General features: G+C 35.3%; 1 protein-coding gene across 8 annotated transcripts in view; it reads left to right on the top strand.

The window, feature by feature from the left end:
- Positions 1–26,139, top strand: part of SKIC3 (SKI3 subunit of superkiller complex) — a 166,532-nt gene that overhangs the window by 97,227 nt on the left and 43,166 nt on the right. For all 8 annotated transcript variants that reach the window (XM_082457992.1, XM_082457994.1, XM_082457990.1 and 5 more), the window contains 20 exons: positions 766–864; positions 972–1,080; positions 7,402–7,542; positions 8,369–8,470; positions 9,315–9,454; positions 11,598–11,684; positions 11,774–11,877; positions 12,632–12,758; positions 13,392–13,571; positions 13,905–14,029; positions 14,959–15,212; positions 16,394–16,496; positions 18,685–18,861; positions 18,950–19,094; positions 19,262–19,340; positions 19,430–19,491; positions 19,605–19,661; positions 21,085–21,153; positions 23,153–23,227; positions 24,460–24,601. In XM_082457992.1, the coding sequence (XP_082314118.1) occupies positions 766–864; positions 972–1,080; positions 7,402–7,542; positions 8,369–8,470; positions 9,315–9,454; positions 11,598–11,684; positions 11,774–11,877; positions 12,632–12,758; positions 13,392–13,571; positions 13,905–14,029; positions 14,959–15,212; positions 16,394–16,496; positions 18,685–18,861; positions 18,950–19,094; positions 19,262–19,340; positions 19,430–19,491; positions 19,605–19,661; positions 21,085–21,153; positions 23,153–23,227; positions 24,460–24,601 (2,377 nt within the window). The remainder of the gene's footprint in view (positions 1–765; positions 865–971; positions 1,081–7,401; positions 7,543–8,368; positions 8,471–9,314; positions 9,455–11,597; positions 11,685–11,773; positions 11,878–12,631; positions 12,759–13,391; positions 13,572–13,904; positions 14,030–14,958; positions 15,213–16,393; positions 16,497–18,684; positions 18,862–18,949; positions 19,095–19,261; positions 19,341–19,429; positions 19,492–19,604; positions 19,662–21,084; positions 21,154–23,152; positions 23,228–24,459; positions 24,602–26,139) is intronic.

Here is a 26,139-nt window from a genome sequence, read left to right on the forward strand (position 1 = left end):
GCTCGCGGGCTCTAGAGCGCAGGCTCAGTAGTTGTGGCACACGGGCTTAGTTGCTCCGCGGCATGTGGGATCTTCCTGGACCAGGGCTCGAACCCCCGTGTCCCCTGCATTGGCAGGCGGATTCTTAACCTCTGCACCACCAGGGAAGTCCCATGAATGGTATTCTTTAAAGTGCTTGCCTTGGATTCTGGTATTGCTGTCCTTGCTGAGGAAATATTTAGGAGGCTTCTTTTGGAATTTTCTTCAAAGTCAGTTAATAATACTATGTAGGAAGAATGATTTCATGATAGTTCAGTCATCTCTCTGGTTTTTTACCAGAAGTATAACTTAATAAAAATTTTTTTTTGAGATTGAAGATTTGCTATCCTGAAGATGTTCCAAAGACTGTGCTGGTGATTTCAGAAGAGATGTTTTAAAAGTGATCTGAGCAGTAGCAGCTACACTGACATATGAGGCTGTACCTCTCAACTACTTAGTAGGGAGCAACAAGCACTTACAAGAATGTTTTGTTAAATTAATGTCGCTAATTTATAGTTATCCCTTATTAGTTCAGTGCAGTCTGCTGGCCAGTTGGAGTTAGATGTATTCCAAACTTAATTATACATTTTTTTCCTCATTGAAATTGTAAGGCCAGACAATAAAACACATTTGCAGTTACTAGTTAAGGGTATGGTTTGTATAAGTAAGTCTTTTGTGATTCAACTATTTATTGTATTTGTCATTTAAGTATGCTACAGATAATAGCTTTTTGTCTCTTTGTTTCAGCTCTTAACTGCTTTTGAGAATGCACTGGACTTATCAGATAAGATTCCTAGTGACGATCACCAGGTGCTTTATAGACATTTCATTCAGTGTTTATCCAAAGTAAGTTGATTTTTAAAATGTCTAACGTGACTTTCTATTCTAATTAGGAAAGTACTCACAAGTATATTTTACTGCTACTCACTTTATTTTACTTTTATATTTTCAAGTTTCCTCATGAGACTGCTAGGTTGAAGAAGGCTTGTGAAGGAATGATAAACATCTATCCTACTGTACAGTATCCATTAGAAGTGCTTTGTTTGCATTTAATTGAAACAGGTAATTTATTCTTTGTTATATTATGTGTCCCAGAGGTGTGAGAGTGATGTTGCTATGAATCAAAAATTGTTTTAGTGCCCGTTGTGTGTAAGGCATTGTTTCAGTATTTCTGGACATGAGAGGAAGTACAATATGTATTCTTTGTGCACATGAAAAGGCTAAGAAATACAGGAAAGTATAGTGACACAGAGGAATTATGAGCTACTGAGTTCATTGTTGATCAGTGAAGTATTTTTGAAGGTAGGAATTGAAGAAAGTCTTGAATTTTCCACAGAAATTAGATGAACAGGAGAAGGTGAAAGATATGCCACATGGCATGAGCAGAGGAATGGGACTAGGTGTGGTTTTGGGGAATAGTAAAATAGTTTTATTTGCTGTAGTAGAAAGAATAACTAAGGTATATTTTGATTAAGTAAGTTAGACTGTATTACACAGGGATATGAATGTCATGCAAAAGATTTTGTGAAAGATTAACATTCTCAATGTTGATGTTACGTGGTATGTCAATGTCACAACAACATTGTTAAAAATACTATAGTATGATAAAGTAATGAAGTTTGTGAATGATCTACTTTTTTAATTAAACAGCAGATTCAAGTCAGAGAGTGTGTCTTAGTGTATGCCTCATGCTGTTGCTTCTTTGTGTACTTTTGTTGGGGGGAGAGAGAAGTGATGGCAGCTAGCCTTCTGGGAGTTGCCAAAACTTGTAGCTGTGGATATCTTGTGCTTGTCAGTTTACAGGATGTTGACCATATTGGTTTTCACAACAGCTGCTGTCCGTTTTGCCAGTGTCTGTGCTGAATAGGTGTTTTAAAAAGAATTTGAATATCATTCCTGTCCATTCCTGTATTCACCTGATAGGAATATAGGTCATAGAAGTCAGTCATTGGAATGGAAATAACAATACCAGCACCAGTGTGGTAGTGATTGTATATTATTGCAGAGCTTTCCTAATCCATTTAAGTTTTTTCACTTTGTTGCTAAATGAGTATAGACGTGGGAATGCTTTGTATGTTAATGACCATCGCATGTTTCATAATTGAAAAATGGTTGAAAACTACTGCTTGAGGTAAATGAGGGAAAATTCCTGTTACAAAAGTCTCATTGCACTCATCTTGGCTCTCCCCACTCTAACTTTCCCTTGTAAGTCCAGCTTGTACTTTGTTTCCCCCTGGTGTCTGAATTAAAGTCCAGAACTCTTCAATCTTGGATTTTTTTATGGTGAGAAGTAAGCAGACCCCCTTTTCCTTACTTTAACTGAGTCAAAGATAGACGTGCAAGAGCAGTTTTCACTAACATGAGAAAAGAAAACATTAAAAGTGTTGTAGTGAGTAGATTTATGAAGTATAAAATCTTAAACTAATATGGTGTGCAGGATTGTACAGAAGATAGACTAGATTGGGTAGAATAAGTGATGCTTAGGAATGAATGAATTATAGGAATGAATGAACTGGGAATATGATAGCAGCAATTGAAAGTAACAGGTGAAGGCAAAAATGGAAGAGATTTCTTAGAGGTGAAGGGAGGGAGAAATCAATTTTAACTTTCAACTCTCCTGAAAAGTTGCACTAATATGGAATGATGGTTTGTACGAAAGGTAAGTTGCTGAGAGGAGCTGTTAATGGGCATTCGGAGGGAAATGCTCATCAGGATTTGCCCATGAGAGGTCAGCAAGGGTTAGAAGCCTTTTGCACGTAGGTGAAAGTGAATGGAGTGGATGACTTCAGAGGATGCCTGAGGGGCAGAAAGGTGAAAACTGTACCTTGGGTAGTGTTGGCTGCCTTGAAGGGAAAGGGAGGAAGAGGGGGAAGAGGGGATGGAGGACAGAAGCGAAGAGGGTCAGAGAGGAAGGTGGGGGACCCGATGCAAAGCAACATGGGAGGCAAGGAAAGAGCATTTCAGATAGGAGGTCTGTCTTGAGAGATTGAGCAACTAATTTTATGATTAGGAGGCCTTTAGTAGGGCTGTCTTTTTCAATCAAAGTGATTGAATTGGAACTTAGAATACAGCAATGGGAAAAGAGTAGGAAGAAATGGTTAGCAGGTATAAAAAGAAGCAATCCAGGGACGGACTGACTTCATTTAAGGGAGAAGAGGAAGTGTGAGAAGGGGATAGTAGGCTTTTAGAGGAGAAGGAGAATTGCAGTAACTCTCCTGGCAGGAGAGTGTCAAGAAGAAAGGGCTAGTTAATGTTATGGATGTTGCCTTGATGTCAAGGAGGAAGAGGCATGCTAAGAGACTTTCAGTAGAGGAAGCATGCTTATGATTTTTTGTGCGTGTGGTTTTTTTGTTTGTTTGTTTTCCTCCAATAGGAAGCATAGTTCTAAGTCACCCAGTTTCTTCAACTTTTAGCATGAGACCCAGTGTGTTCCCAAGATAAGTGGACTGATTTTCTTTATTGTGTGGCCTCTGGTACTCATCCCTGCACCCCTTTTTCTGCTATTGAGAAATTCATGGCTGTTCACCCTTTTCTCTCTGTTCCTGTTCAGCTATTCATGGTTTGTGCCATTCCCTCATTATTGACGTGCTTACATGTTAATTGGCACAAGAAGATACACTGACGTTTCTTTTTGAGGACTGATCAAATGCTTTCTTAATAGGCACATATAATCCTATAATGTAGATTTGTTGAGTAAATATGCCCTAGTATATCAAAAAGCCTACAAAATTATAGAAGAAATAGGATCAACAAATAGTCTGCAGAGTTTTGCCCATAAATTCAATACTTGACAAAATGTTTTAGTAAAGAGATAGCAAAGGGATTATCTGATTGATTAGAGAGAGTGTTGATTTTTGTGAAAAAAAAAATACCATTCTCAAAGAGGGTTTGGGGATGAGTATTTTGCAGAATTGAAAGAGAGATCTATATCCTGGCAAAGGGGAGTGGGTAGGTGGATATTTACATGTATGGTACACCAAGGAAGACTTCTTTCCCTACTGAAATGTTGGTTGTAAGGATTTGTGGAATGGAGCAGTTCAGGCTTAGGTACATTCTGAGGTGAAGCATTATTTTGGGGTGGAAGTTTAATAGTTAATGTAGGAGAGTAGGAAGCTGTGTTTAATGATTTCTTTCTTTTTTTTTTTTTTTCTTCTTTTCATTGCTCCTTTAAGCCAGACTTTCTATGTATTAAAAACTTCTGAAAATCTGTGAGGTCTCTTAAAGGCTGATCTATCCTCCCCCAGAGTACTTTAGTGCCTGCAGAATTTGCTGCCTCACAGCAGTTAATCACTGGGTTCTTTTCCACTGGGGACAAATATATTTCATTCTCTTTTGTCCTCCTTTGCATGTTGAGGCTTGAAGACTCATTTGCAAAATGACTCAGTTTATAAAGCTTCACATAACAAGTAGTGAATAGCTTTCACAGTTGTCATCTGATGAAATGTTATTTCATGCTAAATGACCTTTTTGATTTATTTTATTTTGCTTTATTGCTGAAATGCGAGAGGATAAGAAAGCTTGTTTCTTCGAATCCAAACAGAAAAGAGTTTAAGATTTTCTGTTCCGGAAATATTAGAAAATCCAGGTGGAAATAAAGAAATGAGTACATGTTGTTTTTCTCCCGCCAAGCTAGGTTAATTTAAAAGAAAAATTCTGCAGCACTGATGGATTTCTTTGGGATGTCAGAAATAAATTAGTTATTAAAAAAACCTCTTGCCTTTTTTTGTGATAAACTTTAGGAAACAATTCTTATAGGTATTACTGAGCATCTACTCTGAACCTTTTCAGAACATCTTTTATCAGCTCCAAGTCTACCTTGCCTTATTGACAAATAAAAATAATATTGCCAAACTGTTTTAAAGTCACTAAATCTGGAATCTTAGAATCTTTTAAATGTTAAAAAGAGCAGATAAGTTAAATAAACAATCTTCTATTCAAAAGCAATGAAGTCTATTTCCTTTCGGGTTTTATCCTCCACATTTATTTAGGTAGTATTTTCAACAAGAATTAGTATGGAGAAGAAGTGGATTGAGAGTTGAAGCTGGAATATTCCTGTCTCTTTACACAGGATCACTCATGTTGTTATTACTGTTGATGGTTTTTGTGAACACTGTAGAGAAATCCTCTAAGTGCCACTTGGTCATATGTAGAGAATATGTTATCCAGGGCTAGACGTGAATATAGTCTCCCCGAATCTCTTTTTGCTTTTATAATTGTGCTCCCAGATGTTAGCAAAGGGGAATATGTTAGGAAAATTTACCTTGTTTAAATGATTTTTGTGTGAATCCTAGACCTTTTGGAAACTATTTTCATCTGCCTATTCACACTTTGCTCACCTGTGTGCAGTTTTTAGTTAACCTAAATATGGATGATTTTTTAGGAAAGATGCATGATTGGCTTTTCTTCTTTTCATCCCAGGTGTGTTTTCTGTAATAAGGGCCGTTTTTATAGCCAAGATAGACTATCATGAATTGTGTTTCTGTGGAGTAAGAGAGAGTTTTGACTCAGTTGGATAGAAATCGAAGGTAAAATTTTAGTAGCCATTTTATTTTCTTTTTTAGAATGGTGAATGTTTTTAATTTTCCATAGTAATTCTCAGCCTTTACCTATTAATAGACTAAGCGTTTTGGGACATCAATTCATAACGGTATTTTTAAAGGATCATTACAATATTTAATGAATGGCTACATGTGCAAGATACCATACTAGTCCCTACCCTTCAGAAATTACTGTTTAGCTACAGAGGCAACAAAGGCAGGGTATATATGTTATAAAGCTAGTAATACAATTGGTATATGGTATTGGTAAATACTGTAGACCGGTAATTCTTAAAGTATGATCTCTGGACCAGTAGCATCAGTATCACCTGACAACTTGTTAGAAATGCAAATTCTCAGGTCTAATATCAGACCTACTGAATCAGAAACTTTGAGAGTAGGGTTCAGCATTTTTTGTTTTAACAAGTCCTCGAGGTTATTTTGATATCTAGTTTAGACAGTATCGCTGGATAAAAAAGGGGGGGGGGAGCCCCAGTGGTTTGCTTTTGGAGGATATAGGGTGTATGGAACTAGGCATGTCTATTCTTGGAATTCATATTTATGGAAGCGATAGTGAGAACATATTGATGGAAGGGAAATTCTTGTCTAGAAGCAGGCTTGTATCTTTTTTACTGGTTTATTAACCAAGATAGTATTTCTTCCAGTTTATTCTCATATTTCACCAAACAGTATTGAAGTTTTAATTCATTAGCCATTATGAATTCTTTGAATTTTTGGTGCTAACTTGGACTTCTAAATTAATATATAAAATATTACTTAGGAATTATATACATTGTTGTATATCTGGTTTTGAAAATTTTGAAATATATAAGCTAAATGGTATCATGCAAAGAATTCACCTTTGACATCTGTTCCTGAAACAGTTGTTCCATATGTGGTTTGGGGCTGTTTTATAGAGATATTAAAGCATCAGGTCTCTTTTTCAGATAAATTATTTTTATTTGTTCCCCTTATTTATTGCTTCAAGTTGTAAATTACTGTCTCAATTACTTTTTAAGAATTTCCGTATGTGATTAAACAAGTTATTAAAGTGGTGAATGGTAGTCCCAGTTTATTCTCAAAACAAATCATATTTTCCACCTGTTTTTGTGCTTTTCTGGGAACAGGAATTCTGAGAATGATTGAGGTTGGAGAAAATGGAAATATAATATAACAGAACCTACAATGTTTTCTAAACTAATTTTTTTTACCAAAAGAAATTCAAAACGTAGGCATTGGATGATTACTACATAAGCCTAACTGTTAACTTATATAGGAAAAAAAAGTTTTGAATGTAAACTTAAGAAGAATGTGACTACGTCTTTGTACAGTTTCCTGCTGAGTGGCCTGTCTTTTGATCCTGGGCTGCTGGAAGAGTCCCCTGCATCTGGCATCTTGGCTGCCGCATCTCTAGCAGCACGTTGTTGTCCAGGGAGAGAGGCTGGCAAAGATACTGTCCTTTGACAGGGATTCCTTCATCTAACAACCAGAGTTCTTATTGCTGAATAACAAAGGGAGACCCGGTGGCATGCAGCGGGCCGAGTCTTAGCCTCGTGGCAAGTAGCAGTAGGTTTCTTGCTTGAAACCCTTGAGTACGACAGCAAGTTCGGTTTACCCATACTGCTGTGTGTAAAGTGGTTTCTACTTCTGGCATTTAAGAAGAAGAAGGAACATCATTTTCTTTATGAAATGTTAATATTTTCTACATTTGTTGGTCTATTTAAGTTTCAAATTCCTGGAATCAAGATACGGAAGTGTTTGTGTAAGACAGCTCTTGGGGTTTAAGTGTACAGGTTTTGGCACATATTGGTATATGTATGCTAATAACTTTTTCTTTTAATTCCAGGAAGCCTTACTGATGAGGGAGAACAGTATTGTTGTAGATTAGTGGAAATGGATTCAAAAAGTGGTCCAGGTCTCATTGGTTTAGGCATTAAAGCATTACAAGACAAAAAGTACGAAGATGCTGTTAGGAACTTAACAGAAGGTGAGTGTTCAGTGTGCAACATACAACATGAGGTATAGTTGTTAGCAGGCATTTATCTTTGGGCCTTTCTTTAAGGAATATATATATTTAGGATAGAAGCAAAAAAATGTACTTACATACTCTGGAGTCTGCTTAAGTTTGAATTCCAACTCTGCCACTCACTAATTTCAAGACCTTACGAAAGTTCATTAAACTCTTTGTGTCTCAGTGTTTTCGTTTGTAAAATAAGGATACTATCTCCATGCTTAGGAGGCTTTAATTTAGTCTTATCAGGTATGACAATTCTGGATGAACTTTCTCTCATATTGAGGTCTGAATGACAAATACAAGCCTGGCAGCGGGAGGAGCATTTTAGGCCAAGAGTTGAAATAGCCTGAGGTGAGAGAAAAGCTAGTGTTCAGGGAACTGCTGATCGTTCAGCAAGATTTGAAAATAAAGTATGGGAGCAGGAGGGGACAAGAATTGAGGCTGGAAAGGGGCCTTGCAAACCTTGTTAAGAGGTTTGCATGTTATCCAAAGGGCAGCTGGGAACCAGCGGAAAGTCTTAAGTAGGGGAATTTCATAATCCCATTTGTATTTTTAGAAATATTCTGGCTACAGTATAGAGAATGAATTGGAGTAGATGGCAAGCACTTGCATTGATGTGGGATAGATGATGGAGGACTGAACTGAAGTGGTAGGGCATGGAATCAATGTGACTTTGTGACTGATTAGATATGGACTACAAGGGAGAGGGGAGGAGTCTGATTTGGGGAGTGGATTGTGGTGCCATTCATCTCAGTCGTAACGGAAACCTTGGATTTTGTGATTACTGTTATCCTTTTAGGGTTAAAGGAAAGCCCTCTCTGCACAGCTGGATGGTATCATCTGGCAGAAGCCCAAGTCAGAATGCATAAACCTAAGGAAGCTCTTCTTTCATGCAATCAAGGTATTCTTGACATCTTCCAGGGTGGCCAACCCTGTTTCTTTTCATCTTAAAGGAGACTGATAATGGTGCTTTATTTTGTATTTTAAGTTACCAACTAATTTACATTTCATTGAGGAGGTTAAAAAAAAAACACACCAAGTCTGTGTGCATGTCTACTACTATATTTTTAAACCAACAATGAGTATTTATCAAAGGTTTCCTACACTTGGAATTTTGACAAAGTCAGTTTAGGCTTGTGTGGTGATGCTCTGTCTTTGTAACAGGGAAGCTTCTTGTGTGACCTGCGACCTTCACTCTAACGTAGATTCTTGATTCCTTCAATGTAGGTAATAGACAAGGAGAGGTATCTTAGATCCTATCTGTGTGTGCTCACGTAGGTCAGGTGTGGGGTAAGAAATCAGAGAAGTGATGCACTGCTCTTGGCCTGGCTGGTGACCTTGCCTCTGCAGTTGGGAAGCAGTTTACCTTGGTTCATCCTAATTCAACTTCTTTTCCCTTCCATTATCCTTAATGTGCTATTTTTGTGACAGATGCTTTGGCTAAGGGTTAACCTCTGTTATGTAGCAGATATAGACAGCCATTGTTGTGTTTCAGGATGTTCAGTTTTATTATATGTTACGTGAAGATGGAGGTTTTAAATTTAGATCTATTCTGTTTCAAATTCAGATATTTTTATAAAGAGTTCAGGGAAGAATTTATAGTTAGCTTTGAATTATTCTTCATGTACATTGTTTTGACAGTTTATTCTTACTATATCTACAATTTGTTATATGTTACCCTTAAAAAGAAAAAAAAAAGTGAAGTGATACGATTGTCTTCATTCAGATGTCCTTAATTTTGTCAGCTCTGAAGAACATAGATAATCTTGGTGTGTCTGGTGGCAGTCTTCATCAGAAGAATCTTTGTCTTCATTTGAAAGCAGAGGCTTTGATTAAACTCTCAGATTATGAATCTTCAGAGGAAGCAATTCGTACTCTTGATCAGGTAGTCTTATCATTGCATTTTTCCCTTCGCCTTATTTAGTTTTCGGTCAACCAGGCATCAACCACTCTCTCCTTACCACAAATATTTACTTACAAAAATTTTGTGTTAGAGGTATGAATTCACCACCTCTGCACTTTTTGGAAACTCCTAAAGTTATTTGTTTGCCTCTTGGTTAAGTACTTACAATGTTCTTCATATGATGCAATTTCTTTCTTTAGTTCTTGCTCTTATTCTCCTTTTCTCTTTTTGCCCTCTTGGGTTATCAATACTTGATTATTAATTTGGTATTCTAAATTTTTCCCTCTAGAAAATATTTCATAGATTATTGACAAGAATTATTAAGGACATTTGTAGCTTCATGGTAGAGAATTTTGCGTGTTTTATTCAACTTAAAAAACACTCTGAGGAAGATTGATATTTAAGAAGGAAACTGATTTCTTACCGTTTTTGATTCAAGCAGTTTGAAATTCCCTAGCAAAAACTAGTAAATTATGAATTATAACAACGTGGTGCCTTTAACAATATAAAGATATTTTTCAGATAAAGGCTATTTTTGGTATAAAATTATATCACTCAGTATATTGCAGAGTTCTGAATTTTTATAAAAAAATCATTGTTTTTTATATTTCAAAAGGCTTTGCATTTCATAGTTTTTCTTTAAAATTAGAACAGTTGTCAGGATCCTTCAAGAACAAATATCTTATTTTCTTGTTTTCTCTCAATACTTGCCTTCCACCAAATAGTGTGTTTTGGGTGAATGCTTTGGCGAGGTCTTTCCGTACTCTTTTTTTTTTTTTTACAAAAAACAAAAACCAAATGAAAAGTTCCTTGAAGAACTGGTAGAATCCAAGTCTGAGACAGAAAATGTACAAGATGAGCCCAGGACATCTTATAATGCTAGAAACCAAAGAAACCATAAAAGGCTATTAGAATTATGTCAGAAGCGCTCAGGAACTAGCATGAATTGATTTTTACTGGCTAAAGAGGGGATGGTTTGAGCAGTAGTAACTGCAGTAGATTAAAACACATCATTTAAGTTTAAATCCATGTGTTAATGATGATACCAAAAAAAATCAACAAATCATCCTCAGTAAAGTGAATCTTTGAAGGATGCTAAGGAACCAATTGGAAAAAATCGAAGTATTTATCCTATGTTTCCTTTATGAACTGTTCCTCAGAATGATCAAATAGATAATGAGAGGAGGGGAAATTTCTCTTTGTTGAAGTATGCCATCGAATAAGAAAAGAAGGAATGATAGAATTAGAAAATCACCATTTTGCAGTCCATAATGAATTAATAGATCTAGGCATTGAGGATCAATGGCTGCTTAACATCACAAGAAAAAAAGACAACTAGACATAACCAGGTGCAAGAACACATGAGGTATTCTTGCCAGAACATCAAACCTGAATCAGATCAAAGTTCTAGACCTACTAATTTATAGAAGATACAGGGGACCAGGAAACATGTCAACACCATGACAATACGATCATCAAGAGCCAGACTCTGAGAAACTGTGAAAGTGGCCCATATTTTTCAACAGTTAAATTTTAAGGGAGACAAAAAGAGATGGAAGGAAACCCTATAGATTAAAAGAGATTTAAGAGACATATCAGCCAGTTGAAATTTATGTACCTTATTTGGATTTTGATTAAAACAAATTCTTTAAATATTTTATGAGACAACTGATAAATTTGAACACTGGTTAATTATTTGATGATGTTAAAGATGTATTGTTGTTTTTGTTTATGTGTTTATAATGGTAGTATGATTATGTTATTAAAAATAAACATATTTTTTAGATACAGATACTAAACTATCAGATGAAAAGCTATGATTTCTGGGGTAATCTAAGCCGGAGTGTGGTGAAATAGGTGGAGGTATAGATGAGAAAAGATTGGCTTTGAGCTAATAATTTTGAAACTAGATGATAAGTACATGTGGGTTCATTATGCTATTCTCTAATTTTTTAATGTATTTGAAATTTTCTTTAATAAAAAGATTGCAAAGAATGAAAGTGTTAATAGTGATAGAAATCAGGACCTCTAAGTCTTTATACCATGGTCATTCTTTAGTTAAAGCAAAACATTGCTGCATTGTGTTGTAGGAGATTTATAGCAATTCTTTACAATTATTTTCTAGGTTTCTGATGCAAATAATATCCCAGGACTTTTGGTTCTCAAAGGCTTGGCCTATCTGAACAAAGGCTCATTAGATGAAGCTTCAAAGGTTGGTGTTTTCATTTAAACTGAGGTTTTTTTTTTAAGTTAAAAGTTATTTTTATCTGGATATGGAATTGATAGATATATACTTTATAGATTATGGAAGACCTTCTCTCTTCTTACCCTGACCTAGCTGAAGCTCATGCCCTGGAGGCTTTGATTCATTTTACCAAAAAGGACTATCTACAAGCAGAAAAATGGTAAGGATGTATTTAGGTTGCTCATAAACCTAGTCCTATCTTAATTTAATATTTCTTGAAAAATTCAAAATGAATGGGTTTGATAAAGATCTAGTGTTGCATTAATTTGATCTTTGTAAGCCTTAGTATTTTTTTTTTTTTTTAATTTATTTATTTATTTATTTATTTTTGGCTGTGTTGGGTCTTCGTTTCTGTGCGAGGGCTTTCTCCAGTTGTGGCAAGTGGGGGCCACTCTTCATCGCGGTGCGCGGGCCTCTCACTATCGCGGCCTCTCTTGTTGCGGAGCACAGGCTCCAGACGCGCAGGCTCAGTAGTTGTGGCTCACAGGCTTAGTTGCTCCGCGGCATGTGGGATCTTCCCAGACCAGGGCTCGAACCCGCGTCCCCTGCATTGGCAGGCAGATTCTCAACCACTGCGCCACCAGGGAAGCCCAGCCTTAGTATTTTTAAGAAATGTATTTAGCATGTAGCACAGTAACTGTAGAAAATTTCACGATGGGTTTGAAATCTCATTAGCTGATCATAATGTTCAGTAAGCACATATAATGTTTGGTTTTAAGTTTGGTTTCCTCTTCTAATCATTTTTTTTTTCTCATGATCTATATCCTAAAGTAATGACTTGCTTCTAATTTACCATCTTTGAATAAGTCAAACTTTGATTGTTCCAACTAGGTGTCTCCTATTTTTTTTTAATCTATCTATCTATCTATCTGTCTATCTATCTGAATATTCCTTTCTTCCCTTTTGTGACTTAGTTTTCAGCTAGCTCTTGAGAAAGATGCTGAAGTTGCTGAATATCATTACCAACTTGGGTTAACATATTGGTCCATGGGTGAAGAAACAAGAAAAGATAAAACAAAGGCTCTTACCCATTTTCTAAAGGTAACATATGCTATTATTTAGTTCTTAGTTGAAATGGATTCATTATGAAATCCAAATATAATAATCACATAAGTTAGGTACTTAAAATTACTCTTTACTGAATTTTTTTTTGTGTTTCATCTCTCACACATAAGGTTTTGTGAGAATGTTGTATGGGTTTTCAAGGAGAAAATTAAACCATAAAAATGTAAAAGTTACTAATTTAAGAAACACATATTATAGAAAATGAGACATAAGTACCTTTGGAAAACAATACTGTTTTTAGGTAATTTCCCCTGTACTTTTATTGGCATGTGAGTCTTACATACTTCTACGTGTTTAGCTTCTTATATTTTAGATGTGTAACAACTAGAAGTTTTACATTCCTATCTTGACTCATAGAAACAGATTGATGAAATAATAACTCTAATTTCGCATTTCTTTTAGTAGAGAAATAGTATTTTTATACTTGTTTGTTTTCTATAACCGGTGATGGCCAGTTTTCACGTCTGCTTTAAATCTTACGTTAAAGGATGTTTTGGCATATTTTTGTATATTTAATTTTTTTCTTTAATCTGTGTATCTTTTGTGTTTTTAAAGAGACCCCTCCAAACAAACTTTAATATTCTGTTATTATCAATTTTTATTTCACAGGCTGCCAAACTGGATACATACATGGGCAAAGTTTTCTGCTATTTAGGTCATTATTACAGGGATGTAGTAGGAGATAGAAACAGAGCCCGTGGATGTTACAGGAAAGCTTTTGAATTAGATGACACTGATGCTGAATCTGGAGCTGCAGCAGTTGACTTAAGTGTAGAGCTTGAAGAGATGGTATGTCTAATAATTTAAACAGTTTTGTCTGTTTTTTTTTATCCTGAGTATAGAAATAGAAATATTTTTATATGTGTACTTGAAAGTTATTATTTTTAAATTTTAATTTGTAGATGCTATAGAAATATTTCTGCCACTGCTTATAAATAGAGTAAATTTTCTTTTTATTGGCAGATATTAAATTACTTAATGTTGAAAGTGTGGTTCTGTATATACCAGTGTAAGTTTAAAAAATCAAAAGTGGTAAATGAAAATATATCTGTTTATTTACATAAGTGTTCAGTATTTTTATAATATTTAATATCTCTAATACTAGTCTTTTCTTTTTATCAGGAAACTGCCTTAGCTATCCTAACAACAGTCACTCAAAAGGCAAGTGCTGGAGCGGCAAAATGGGCCTGGCTTAGGCGAGGACTATACTATTTAAAAGCTGGTCAACATTCTCAAGCAGTGGCTGAGTAAGGCACCTTTCTATATTTAACCTCTGATAGACAGCCTAATGGTTCCTTAAATTAAACTCCATTTATATCCAAAATGAACTTATAAGTTGCCTCCTACCAGGTTGTATTTTGAGGGAAGAAATAGCAAAATTTATTTATGGTTGATTGGTTCTTATTATCTGCACGGCACTGGAATTACAAAATTGGATTAACTGATGTCCTTGTGTTAAGGAGAGAGCCGTCCAGGGAAGTGAAGCCTTAATAGTATCATGTATATAACAGGTTCTCAATAGAAATTTAAGGAATGATAAAAAGCCAAGGTTAATATCTTTGTTGTTCTCCCACTGACAAGCATTGTTTTGGGGAAGGGGAGACACTGGCAGCTTGAAGGGCATTTGGAGCAGCTCATTTTTAGTAATTTGGTTTGAACCATGTAAAGAAAATACGTTTGAGTCAAAGTTGTTCTGATTTATGTTAATACCTAGAATATAGGCATTTAAAATTTTTTCATGGCTATGGAATCTGATCAGAAATTTAAAGCATGCCTGTTGTTCCTATTTTTCAACTCTCATATTTTTGTTTTGGTAGGAGGCTTGGTGGGGGCTTATAGACTGTGATGAGGCATATTGAGATATATACCTATTCTGGTAGGATAGGAAACTGGAATTCTCCTACATAGTCCAGGGAAAGAAATTTTGGTGAGCATTTCTTCAAAAATTTATTTCGTTTTTATTCATTCTAAAATTACAATAAAATTTCTTAGTATTAAAAAACCCATGTCATAAAAGGAACAGGTATACTTGCTTTAAATAAATATGGTTTTCCACTTTTATCCATAGGAGGAACCATGGATATGTGTGATTCAGTTAAATTACTTTGTATTTTTCTTTCAGATATGGAAGTAGTTCTATTACTTTTAGTTCTCTTACTCTTTCTTGAAATTTCAGTTTACAGGCAGCATTGAGGGCAGACCCAAAGGACTTCAATTGTTGGGAGTCATTAGGAGAGGCATATTTAAGCAGAGGTGGCTATACAACAGCCTTGAAATCCTTCACAAAAGCCAGTGAGCTGAACCCCGAATCCACGTACAGTGTGTTTAAGGTTGCAGCAATACAGCAAATCCTAGGCAAATATAAAGAGGCGGTAGCTCAATACCAGCTGATCATTAAAAAGAAAGAAGATTATGTGCCTGCTTTGAAAGGTAATTTCTCTTTAATAGCTCCTTTGTCTTTTGTGATACTGAAGTATAAAATCCTTGAATAAATTTCTAAATGTATCGAGTGACTTGAAAAGGACTTCTTTAGTCAACAGCAAGTGTCCGGTATGAACCGCTTATAGTATAGCTTGTTATATAGATTTGAATATAGAAAGATGAAATTTTGATTCATAACGGTTAATAAATAGTAATAAGATAGAGATTTAGCTTTTAGATAAATAGCATGATAGCTGTGGGATCTAAAAACGGATCTCTAAAACAAGAATTTCCCTGCTCTTATATTTTGATAATTAATTCACTATATTCTCAGAATATCTTAATACCTTTTAGTTACTTTGTAAATTATAGAATCTCATTTTTAAACTTTTTGAACTTTAGAGGCAACTTGCATTGTTTTGTAATTATCTAAATTAATTTTAGTTCCTTTATAGATACCTGTTCCTTCTTAACAAATTATTTTTGGTAATTTAAAGTAAAACACCACCATCCATATTTAATTAATTTTTTAATGATTACTTCTAACCATTAAAAAAAACCTGGAGCTCATTATATTTGCTTCCCTCCTTTTCCTTTTCCTTTTTAAAGAAGCAGTGGGGGGTTTAATTCAGAAATAGTGTATGTTTTAAGTGACATGTAACTTAGGCCTTGAAACCCTTTTTAAAAAATTTTTTTATAAAACTCCTTAACAGAAGGAGAACTCACATATATTACATGTTTACTGGCCACTTTAGGAAATTGCTGTTTCATTTAATTTTGATAGTATAGTTTGCTACATAGTTTTGAATATAAAGAGGTCAAATCTTATTTCACAACACCTAATAAATAGTAATATGATAGCAAGTAGCATCATATTAGATATTATTAGGTAATATCCGCATTTTCAAAGCTAAGATTTTAAGAGGTAAGTAATTTGCCCAAAATCAAGGAAATTCTTAGGTTCCATAGATAGTTTTTATCTCTTAGTACATGTTTACTCCAGCAGAACCCTGCCATTTGAATTCTTTAATAAATGCATCAAGGCCATGCTTAAAGATAACTTTTATAAAATACCATTAAGTTTTGTTTTCTGGAAAGTGGCTGTAATATAACACCAGTGAATTTATTTGATGTTCATTCTCAGTGTTTCTTTTACATATTTTAACAACTACAAACTTCCCTGATTTTAGGTTTGGGTGAATGCCATCTCATGATGGCAAAAGCAGCTCTAGTCGATTATCTTGATGGGAAAGCTGTAGACTACATAGAGAAAGCACTGGAATATTTTACTCGGTTAGTATCATTATTTATGAGTTTCTTTTCTTAGTATTATATAATAAAGCCAATTTTAGGAAATCATGCTTTGTTTATCCTGTTAGCTATAGCAATCATTATTCAGAATCTCAAACATAAAAGAGTAACAGACTAGTCAGTTAATTCTGTAACATACGTATTGTATTAATTTTGCACTGGGGAACAGATACAGTTTCTTGCTTTTAGCAGCTGACATGCTGGAAGCATAGAGAAAGATGGGAAGGAAGAAGCAGTTGGCTAGTGGAGCAACAGCTTGGGTACCACGTGTTATTCTCTTTCAGGAGACCTAGAGATGCAAGTATCTCTAACTGGAACTGATTGGAAAATGGGGCTTCAGGTGCACAATAGGCTTTACATTCAGTGATCAGGGCCCGTTTTAGACTAATTGGTAGGGCTGAAGGTGAAGGGAGATGAGCAATCTGATTGCTCTCGGAGAGAATCTGTGAAGGAAAAGAAGTGATGTCTAATAACAAGAAATAAATCAGAAAAATTTCAGTAAATCTGGTTATTTTATAGAACTAAATTCGTTAGTTAGGTAGAAGTGTTATTTGTGATAGATGACTAAAAAGTACTCAAGTTAGACATAGAATTAAATTTTTTTGCTCTTAAACATCTTTCTTGTGCTTCACTTCCTTTCTTTCCCTACTTGCCCTCTCCTGTGTGTCATGTTGATTTGCTTGCTCTAGAATTGCTTTGCTTTGAACATGAACCAAATCTGAAAAGAAAACTTCATTCTTTTCTCCCACTGATTTTTATTGCTACTTTTCAAGTCTTATGTAATACATATGGCTCTTTCCAAAGAGGAAGGTATTGTGAAGAGGGGTGTAATTTGTTTGAACTAGTATTTAAGGGTAAATGTGAACCTTTGAGTGATGATACTTCAGCTACAAATACTGCCTTTCTGAGTCTGGGGAATTTTGTTCTGGATAACACTCACAACTAATTATGAGGAGGTATACAAAACTTTTAAAGTGATATCCCCACATTTATATTTACTTCTAGACTTAAAGTTCACACTACCACAGTTCTTGTGTAAGGGTGATAGAAGTTATTTCACTTTACAGATATTTTATTTTTTATTGAACTTAAAAGGAGATAAGAGTTTAGGTTGCTAAAACTGCCAGTGTTTTCTTTTCTGTTTTCCCCTCTGTTTTCTTCTTTCATGCTGTCAAGTTTAGAAATTACACTAAGATATTTAGGCAAAAGAGCTACAAATAGTGTTGTCCTTCCTCCTGATCCTCACAGTGGGCTTTCAGTGATGACTGCAGTAATTAATCTTGTTTCTCAGGGAGACATTGAAAAATGATTTTTGGCTGGACTCCATGAGTAGAAAAGGCTATGAAAAATGTTCCATCTGCTTGCCCATCTGCCAGTAACATAGCTGTTTGTGATAGCTGATTATCGAGACTTGGCTTAATTGTGAAATTGCTGTGTTTTATTTGTAAGATTTTGAGAAGAGAAGAGTGAAGAGAAATGAATAACTGAGATTTTCTCATTCTAAAAAGAAGTGCCCTTTATCACCATAATTAATATTTTTATTTACTTTTTGAGCTTGTCCACTGAGTCTTTCTTGCTTCAGTAAATACGGTTTTTCACATTCTCTTATTTAGATTTTTTGGTATTCTTGATCTCAGAGAGTAAAAATCCTTTGGACTACCAAATATATTTTACATTTACTAGTCCTTTTTTTTTTAAATATCTGAGGGAAGATCTGCCAGCAAAACCTAAGTTTATAATAATCAACTATGAGACAGTTACCAACTTTACTGCTTTGGTTTTTGTTTAAATAGACAAACACAGAAAGCATAGTTTAAAAAATTCAGTATTAAAGGTAAATTGGTCCTGGAAAATTTATTGATTTATTTATGTGATTTCTGCTGCTTCTAAGAAAAATGATAAAGAGTACCAAAGAAATGTTTGCAAAGTTTCTGTCACTTAAAACAGTCCATTCCTTCTCCTTCCCCTCTTCCTTTCTTCATAATAAGGAGGTGATAAGATATAAGATGGCTAGAAGGAATTCAGTAAAGCATTTACTGCATTTAACTAAGGAACTAAATCAAAATTGTATGTATACTTTTTCTGTTTTAATTGTATGTAGTAGTGAGGGAGATAAACGCCATACTTTTTGGAAATAATTTGTAAGAATCACACTGTTTCTTTTTTTTAGGGCTCTGCAGCATCGAGCTGATGTGTCTTGCCTTTGGAAGCTAGTTGGGGATGCTTGTACCAGTCTGTATGCTGTCTCACCATCTAAAGTGAATGTTAGTGTCTTAGGAGGCCTCCTAGGTCAGAAAGAAAGAAAACAAGTATTAAAGAAAAATGAGCTCCTCCATCTTGGAGGAAGGTAACTTACAAAGATTGCCAGTGGATGACATTCAAATCGAATTAGAACATCATAACACAATATAACATTCACTTTTATATTTCCATAGGTGTTATGGTCGTGCATTAAAACTGATGTCTACATCTAATACGTGGTGTGATCTTGGAATTAATTATTATCGCCAAGCACAACATCTAGCAGAAACAGGCAGCAACTCAAATGATCTTCAGGAGCTGTTGGAGAAATCTTTGCATGTATGGTTTTGAGAAATTTTTCATAATCTTTTAAAAAAACTAAGGGCTTTTCTGAAAGATGCTTTTGATAAAGTAAATTCTGTAGTGTTTTCACATAAAACCACATTTATCTTGATATAAATGCTGATATTCTGAGAAATAAAAATTTATCTACTTTTACTTTTCAGTGTCTGAAAAAGGCTGTGAGACTTGACAGTAATAATCATTTATACTGGAATGCTCTTGGTGTAGTTTCATGTTACAGTGGTAAGAATTGAGTAACACTTCAATATTTTTACAAGATTGCCTGTTTTCAGGCAGTAGAGTTCAGTTTTATTGAAGTCTGTATTTTTCAGGTATTGGAAATTATGCCCTTGCTCAGCACTGTTTCATCAAATCAATCCAATCAGAACAAATTGTGAGTGTTACGTGTCTCTGTCTATGCAAAATAACTTCAAAATTTAGTGTTAATGATTTTCTGAGACTGCTATGTAGACAAGGGACCTAATTTTGTATATGTGTGTTTTTTAGAATGCTGTTGCATGGACCAACTTGGGAGTGTTATACCTTGCAAATGAAAAGATTGAGGTACATATATTGTCTGTTTTGTCCTATTAAAAGTAAAGAACATTTTCTATATATGTCCTCTTCATAATAGCTTAACTTCTTGTGGAGAAATACTTTGCACATTGTTATCTATCCAGCATGCTCTCTAATGTGCTAGACCATTGATAGCATTCACTTTATTATATTGAATAATGAATGTGTAAGATTTATTTCCCTTTCCATGTCACAAGAAATTTCTGGTTTTATAATTATGTTGTTTTTTTCATTTGGAGATTAAAATAATTCTGTTACGAATTATTTGGGTGTTTTTCTTTTTATCTTTTACACATTAGGAGGAGTCCCATGTAGGCTGTGTTGGGCGTGGGGTGATGAAGTAAGGGCGTTTATTAGTACTCTCTAGAAACTTAAATTTAACCTTTGCTTGGTAATTTAGATTTGGCTTTAGCAGGTATTAATCCCTTTACATGCCACGGTGTAAATTGTCATACTTGAAGAGTTGTACATAGAGAGTTGGAACTACAGTAATGGGGAGCATGTTTATAGGTCATGTTTAGAAGTTTCCACAAAATCTATATGTAATAGCACATCTGTACTGTTTTGTGTTTCAGCCAGTATATTGAATATCATCCTTTTAAAATAGCTTCAGTGGTATTCTCAGGGATACATGAAGTCACTGCAGAGATTGCTTTAGAAGATTGTAAATAGAATGAAGAAAAATATTAATTTGGATCTTAAAATATGTGAAAATATTTTTTAAAAATTTAAACAAAGCCAAGTCTTAGTTAATAAGCTACTAATGTGGTTTTATGGTAGTGTGGTGCAGTTGTTGCCCATGAGCTTACTTTCTTATGAGAAAAAAAGACTGTTTCCTGCCACACATAGATAATTGGGAAAACAATATAAAGCAGCGTATAATAAGTTATTCTTTGTAGCAGAAAAAAAAGCATACGATTTAAAGTGTCCAAGTGGGGTAACTTGAAAGTTTCCTAATTGTTTAGCTCAGGTTTATGTTGACCACTCCTTTCGCCCAGTAGCAGGTCTCAGACCTCATTGGTTGTTAGTTTTTATCTTCCCAGTTGAGCTCCAAGAGAGGGGAATAGATACAGCCTTCTCTAATTATTTCCATTGGACCTGTGGCTTAGCAAATAGATGGGTGATTGGTTCAAAGTTCTGCAGACTATGAGGTAGACACCTACAGTGCCCTTTCATTGAGGACCAGAATCCCTAAGCCTGCAGAGAAATCTGTTGAATCCGGGACTCTTTCAGGACTATATTTAAGACATAGTTTTAAGCATTGCCAATTGTGCTTAAACAGTGAAGTTTTAGGTTCATTTGTATTTATGTTTACAAGTCTGACTTTTCTTATTCTCTTATGCTTTTTACATATAAGTGCTTTAATATAAAGTTTATTAAATGGCTTGTTATTTTTTGCCTTTTTTCCTAGCAAGCTCATGAAGCTTTCAAAATGGCTCAATCCCTTGATCCATCTTATTTAATGTGCTGGATTGGACAAGTAAGATATATAACATATAGTTATTAATAATCTGTTTTATAACTAACATGTTAATAGAAAGTGGTATAAATAATGTGTTAATATAAACAACACTGATAATAATGATAGCATTTGAGGGCTTACTTTGTGCCAGTTGCTGTGCTAGGCTCTTTGTGTGTGGAAATTGAAGCTAAGAGATCCTAAGTATCATGCCCAAGATCATACAGCTTGTAATGATTAAGCTTTGATTTGAGGGGCTTTGAACACCATCATTCTGCCATTATTATTCTTAAAAAATAAACCTAGAACTCTGTTAACATACATTTATCAAAAAAATGAACATTTACAAAGATCATTTTGATTATGTTTTCTCATTTTCTGTAAAATCTTCATATTTGATTTGGTACTTGTTTATGAGTGCCTCCCCCCCGACAAAGTTTAGATTTTTGTACTGCCAAATAGGAATCAGGTTACTAGTCTGAGTCTGTCACTTACTAATTGTTTTACCTTAACATATCACTTCTGGATTTCATTTTTCTTACCTGAAAAAGAAGGGGATTGGCCTGAGTGGCCTCCAAGGTCTTGTCTAGTTGAGAAGTTGTAATAAGTTAGTAAGTGGTTGATTGTTTCAGTTCAGAGACTAGTGGGAGCATCACCCCTATTAGAAAATCATTAATCAGGGATTAGATACCTTCTATTGTACTTTGGCTCTTGGGTCTGATTCTAGTTAATCGGTGAAACAAGCAGAGTTAGAAAAGGCAGACTCCTGTTGCCATTAGCTGTGGTAGCATCTGGGAGCAGTGGCATTACTACACTAATCTCTATGTAAGGTTTTGGACCCAGGGAACCTGAGAATTTGCATTTCTAACTGCTCCCAACTGAGGACGATGCTGGTGGTTCAGGGCCTTCACTTTAACACTGCTGTAGGTCAATAGGTCTGAGATGCTCATCAGAGTCACTTAAGTATTTTTTTTTCTTATTTTTATTTATTTATTTTTTAAATTTTATTTATGTTTGGCTGCATTGGGTCTTCATTGCTGCACATGGGCTTTCTCTAGTTGCGGCGAGTGGGGGCTACTCTTTGTTGCGGTGCGTGGGCTTCTTATTGCGGTGGCTTCTCGTTGCAGAGCGTGGGCTTCAGTAGTTGTGGCTCGCGGGCTCTGGAGCACAGGCTCAGTATTTGTGGTGCGTGGGCTTACTTGCTCCATGGCTTGTGGGATCTTCCCGGACCAGGGCTTGAACCCGTGTCCCCTGCATTGGCAGGCAGATTCTTAACCACTGTGCCACCAGGGAAGTCCCTTTTCTTATTTTTAAATTATTTCTGTTCTTAAAAATAATTTATTTCTGGAGGTAATTAGTAGATTTAATTAAAATGGTAACAATAGAGTGAGGCTTAATATTAATTTCTTAATTAGTAATGTATGATAACTAAAAAAAAAACCCTGCTTTCTTATAAAAGGTAGATGAGCTTGAAAGTAATTTTAACTATCACATAATCTATGAAGTCAGTGGCATAGATACAATATTTAAAATCCTGAGGCAGTTTTAAAAAATAAACATGTTGAGACTCTACCCAGATCTATGGAAGCTAGATTTCTAAGGGAGAGGATCTCCTTTTTAAAAAGCTTTCCAGTTGAATCTGAGGTGACCCTGTGATTAACAACTCTAATCCAGACAAATGCCAGTATGAATAGATTGGGGGGAGGGAAGGGAGAAGGTAGCATAGCTTTATCAGTGTTCTGAGGAGTTTTATGTGGATTATTTCACTAACTCCCTGGTTGCAAATGGAGTTCTGCAAGCATCTGTCAGCTTAAGGGCTAATTTAACAAGTCATTCTGGTCCTCTGAGCCATGGGAATACAGTAGCCAAGATTGAAAAAGAAATTACCTTTGCTTTTAAGCACAGCTAGTAAACCTTTGGTTCCTCCAAAGAGTTTCATTTATTATTATTATTGTTAGTAGTAGTAGTAGTAGTAGTAGTCCTTTTAAACACATTAAGAGCCTCCTTTTTCCTTTTATAGGCTCTAATTGCAGAGACAGTTGGAAGTTATGACACCATGGATCTCTTCAGGCACACTACGGAACTCAGTATGCATGTAAGAATTTGAGCATTCTTCAGGATTCATTAATGAATAAAGTACTGTCCTTCTTGAGAAAATGAATACATAGTTGTATCAGATGTTAATGACAGCAGTTGTCTCTACTCTTCATTCTTTCTTAAAAAACAGATTAAACTGTCATTAAAGAGCTGATGAAGAAATGACATTGGGATTCAATAGATGAAGTAGTCATGTAGAATAGAAACTGAGACTCTAAAAAGAAAACCACCATCGACAGATGAATGGATAAAGAAGTGGCACATATATACAATGGAATATTACTCAGCCATAAAAAGAAACAAAATTGAGTTATTTGTAGTGAGGTGGATGGACCTAGAGTCTGTCATACAGAGTGAAGTAAGTCAGAAAGAGAAAAACAAATACCATATGCCAATACATACATATGGAATCTAAAAAAAAAAAAAAAGGTTCTGAAGAACCTAGGGGCAAGACAGGAATAAAGACACAGACCACAGATGTAGAGAATGGACTTGAGGACATGGGGAGGGGGAATGGTAAGCTGAGACAAAGTGAGAAAGTAGCATTGACATATATACACTACCAAATGTAAAATAAATAGCTAGTGGGAAGCAGCCGCATAACACAGGGAGATCAGCTCTTGCTTTGTGACCACCTAGAGGAGTGGGATGGGGGGGTGGGAGGGAGACGCAAGAAGGAGGGGATATGGGGATATATGTGTACTCATAGCTGATTCACTTTGTTATACAGCAGCAACTAACACAACAATGTAAAGCAATTATACTCCAATAAAGATGTTAAAAAGAAACCAAACTGGTACGTCCATACCTACGTAATGCTAAGCAATAAAAAGGAGTTAACTATTAATACAAAAAAAAAATGAGATAAATACTGGACTTGGTTGACATTTCTAGATTATTAAAGTGTTTTAGAATTCTTTTGATGGGTAACTATTTGTTTGACCTATGGAAATGATGCTGAGAAGAAGCAAACCAACCCATCAGGAGGGGCTCTGTTTTTTCCCCTTTATTTATCCTGCTTGACTCTTCTACTTAGGTTTGAAGCAAGTGATTTAAATATGTTCTTAGCTGTGTTGTATCATAGTGACCCTTTATTTAAAGGCACTTACCAGTTGACTTAGAAGACTAAGATGTGATATTTACTGTATTGAAGTACATTGTTTCATTTCTTAATTTTTCTTGGCGGATTTATTACCCTGTGTCTACTTGTTAACTTTGGCTTTTTTACAGACGGAGGGAGCAATAGGTTACGCGTATTGGGTCTGTACAACATTGCAAGATAAAAGCAACAGAGACACGGAGCTGTACCAGTACAACATCCTCCAGATGAATGCAATTCCAGCAGCACAAGTGGTTTTGAGTAAATACACAGGTAAGGCACCTGTTATACAATGGCAAGATATATGAATAATTGTTGAGATAATTTAAAGAATTTAAATTAATTAAATTTAAAATTAATTCCAAATTAAATATTAGCTCCTTAAGACACGAATTTGCCCTTTCCCCCCCACGGCCGAGTATTCTGCTTTTTAAACTTTACTAAAGATTTTTGAAGAGTTCTGAAAATTGTTATTACCTAATGAGTCAAGGTAGAAGTGATTTCCATGTTGTAGTAGGAAGCATCTTGGAGCCTAATGGTCCTGAGTTGCTGCTATTCTAGCTCTGCTGTTTACTTTCTCTGCAGTCTTAGGCCAAGTATTTTACTTCCCTTAACTTCTGTTAATCTTGGGATGTAGAGATAATAATACTGAGGTTGCAGAGATGTGAGAATTCAGTGAGGTAATATGCTTTAGGTTCCAAACCCAGTGCCTTTAACCTCGCACTTTTAACACCTGATCTTTCTTCAGCATACCGGAAAAATATGTTTAGGCTTAGGAAAAGGACAGAATGGTGAAATTTAATTAACCATCTATTGTAATAACTTTCTTCTTTAATAAAACTAACATTGGGTTTAGTCTCAGCTCCACCACTTAGTAGCCATGATGAAACCTTGGGCTTATTACCAAATTGAACTTTAGTTTTCCTACCTATAATACAAGAGTGAAAGTATCTATTGCTTAGGGTTTAATGAGATGATATATACAAAATGTTATGCAGAGTACCTGGCATATCCTAGATGCTCAAGAAATGTTAGTTTCACTAGCATCTTATTTATCCCTCGACAAAATTCTAATAAAGAGGCAAGGAGTTTAAGCAGTAATATTGACAGTTGAATAATATGAAGAATCAGATAAACTGAAAAGCAAAAGAGAAAATGCCTCATCATTGTAATATGCAGGATGGTAATACTCTTCCTGCATTGAGCCTGGGGCACTTGAGTAGAAGGCAGTTCATTTATAAACATCAGCACTTCGGGACATTAAAACGTTATGCAGTGTGCCCAAATGAATGACTCTAATGAATACCTAGAGCCTCTGAGAAAGTGTATGATCAGAAATTTTATTGATAGGTTTCCTTACAGAAGGGGAAACATTTGTGAAGGCTTTACATAAAGAGGTAAATTTTTAGCTTTCTGCAAAATTCAGATACCTAGAACAACAAACAATCTCTGACAGTTATAAATAGCTAGGTTTTTGAGTCTGTGGTGGAGCCGTATCATATATTCATTTAACAAATTCAATTATATGTGCCTGGCCAAAAAAATATTAATTTAGAAGCAGAAAGGAGAGAGGGGAGGCCAAGAGAAAATGCAGATAAATCATTTGTCCTGCTGACCGTTGGCCTCAGGGTGATAGTGGATGAAGGTTATGGGTCTCGTCTTAATTTGACTCAGATTGGTGACCTTCTCCTTGTGTGATGACCTAAGAATTTTTCAAGAATCACTTTAACCATGTGATTTTTACCTTATGCTTTGACAGTTAGAAACTAACCATCACATAAGATGTGATTATACTCTACTCTGTTAAACAG

Source organism: Balaenoptera physalus (assembly GCF_965194825.1).
Source record: "Balaenoptera physalus genome assembly, chromosome: 3".
NCBI classification, from domain to species: Eukaryota; Metazoa; Chordata; class Mammalia; order Artiodactyla; family Balaenopteridae; genus Balaenoptera; species Balaenoptera physalus.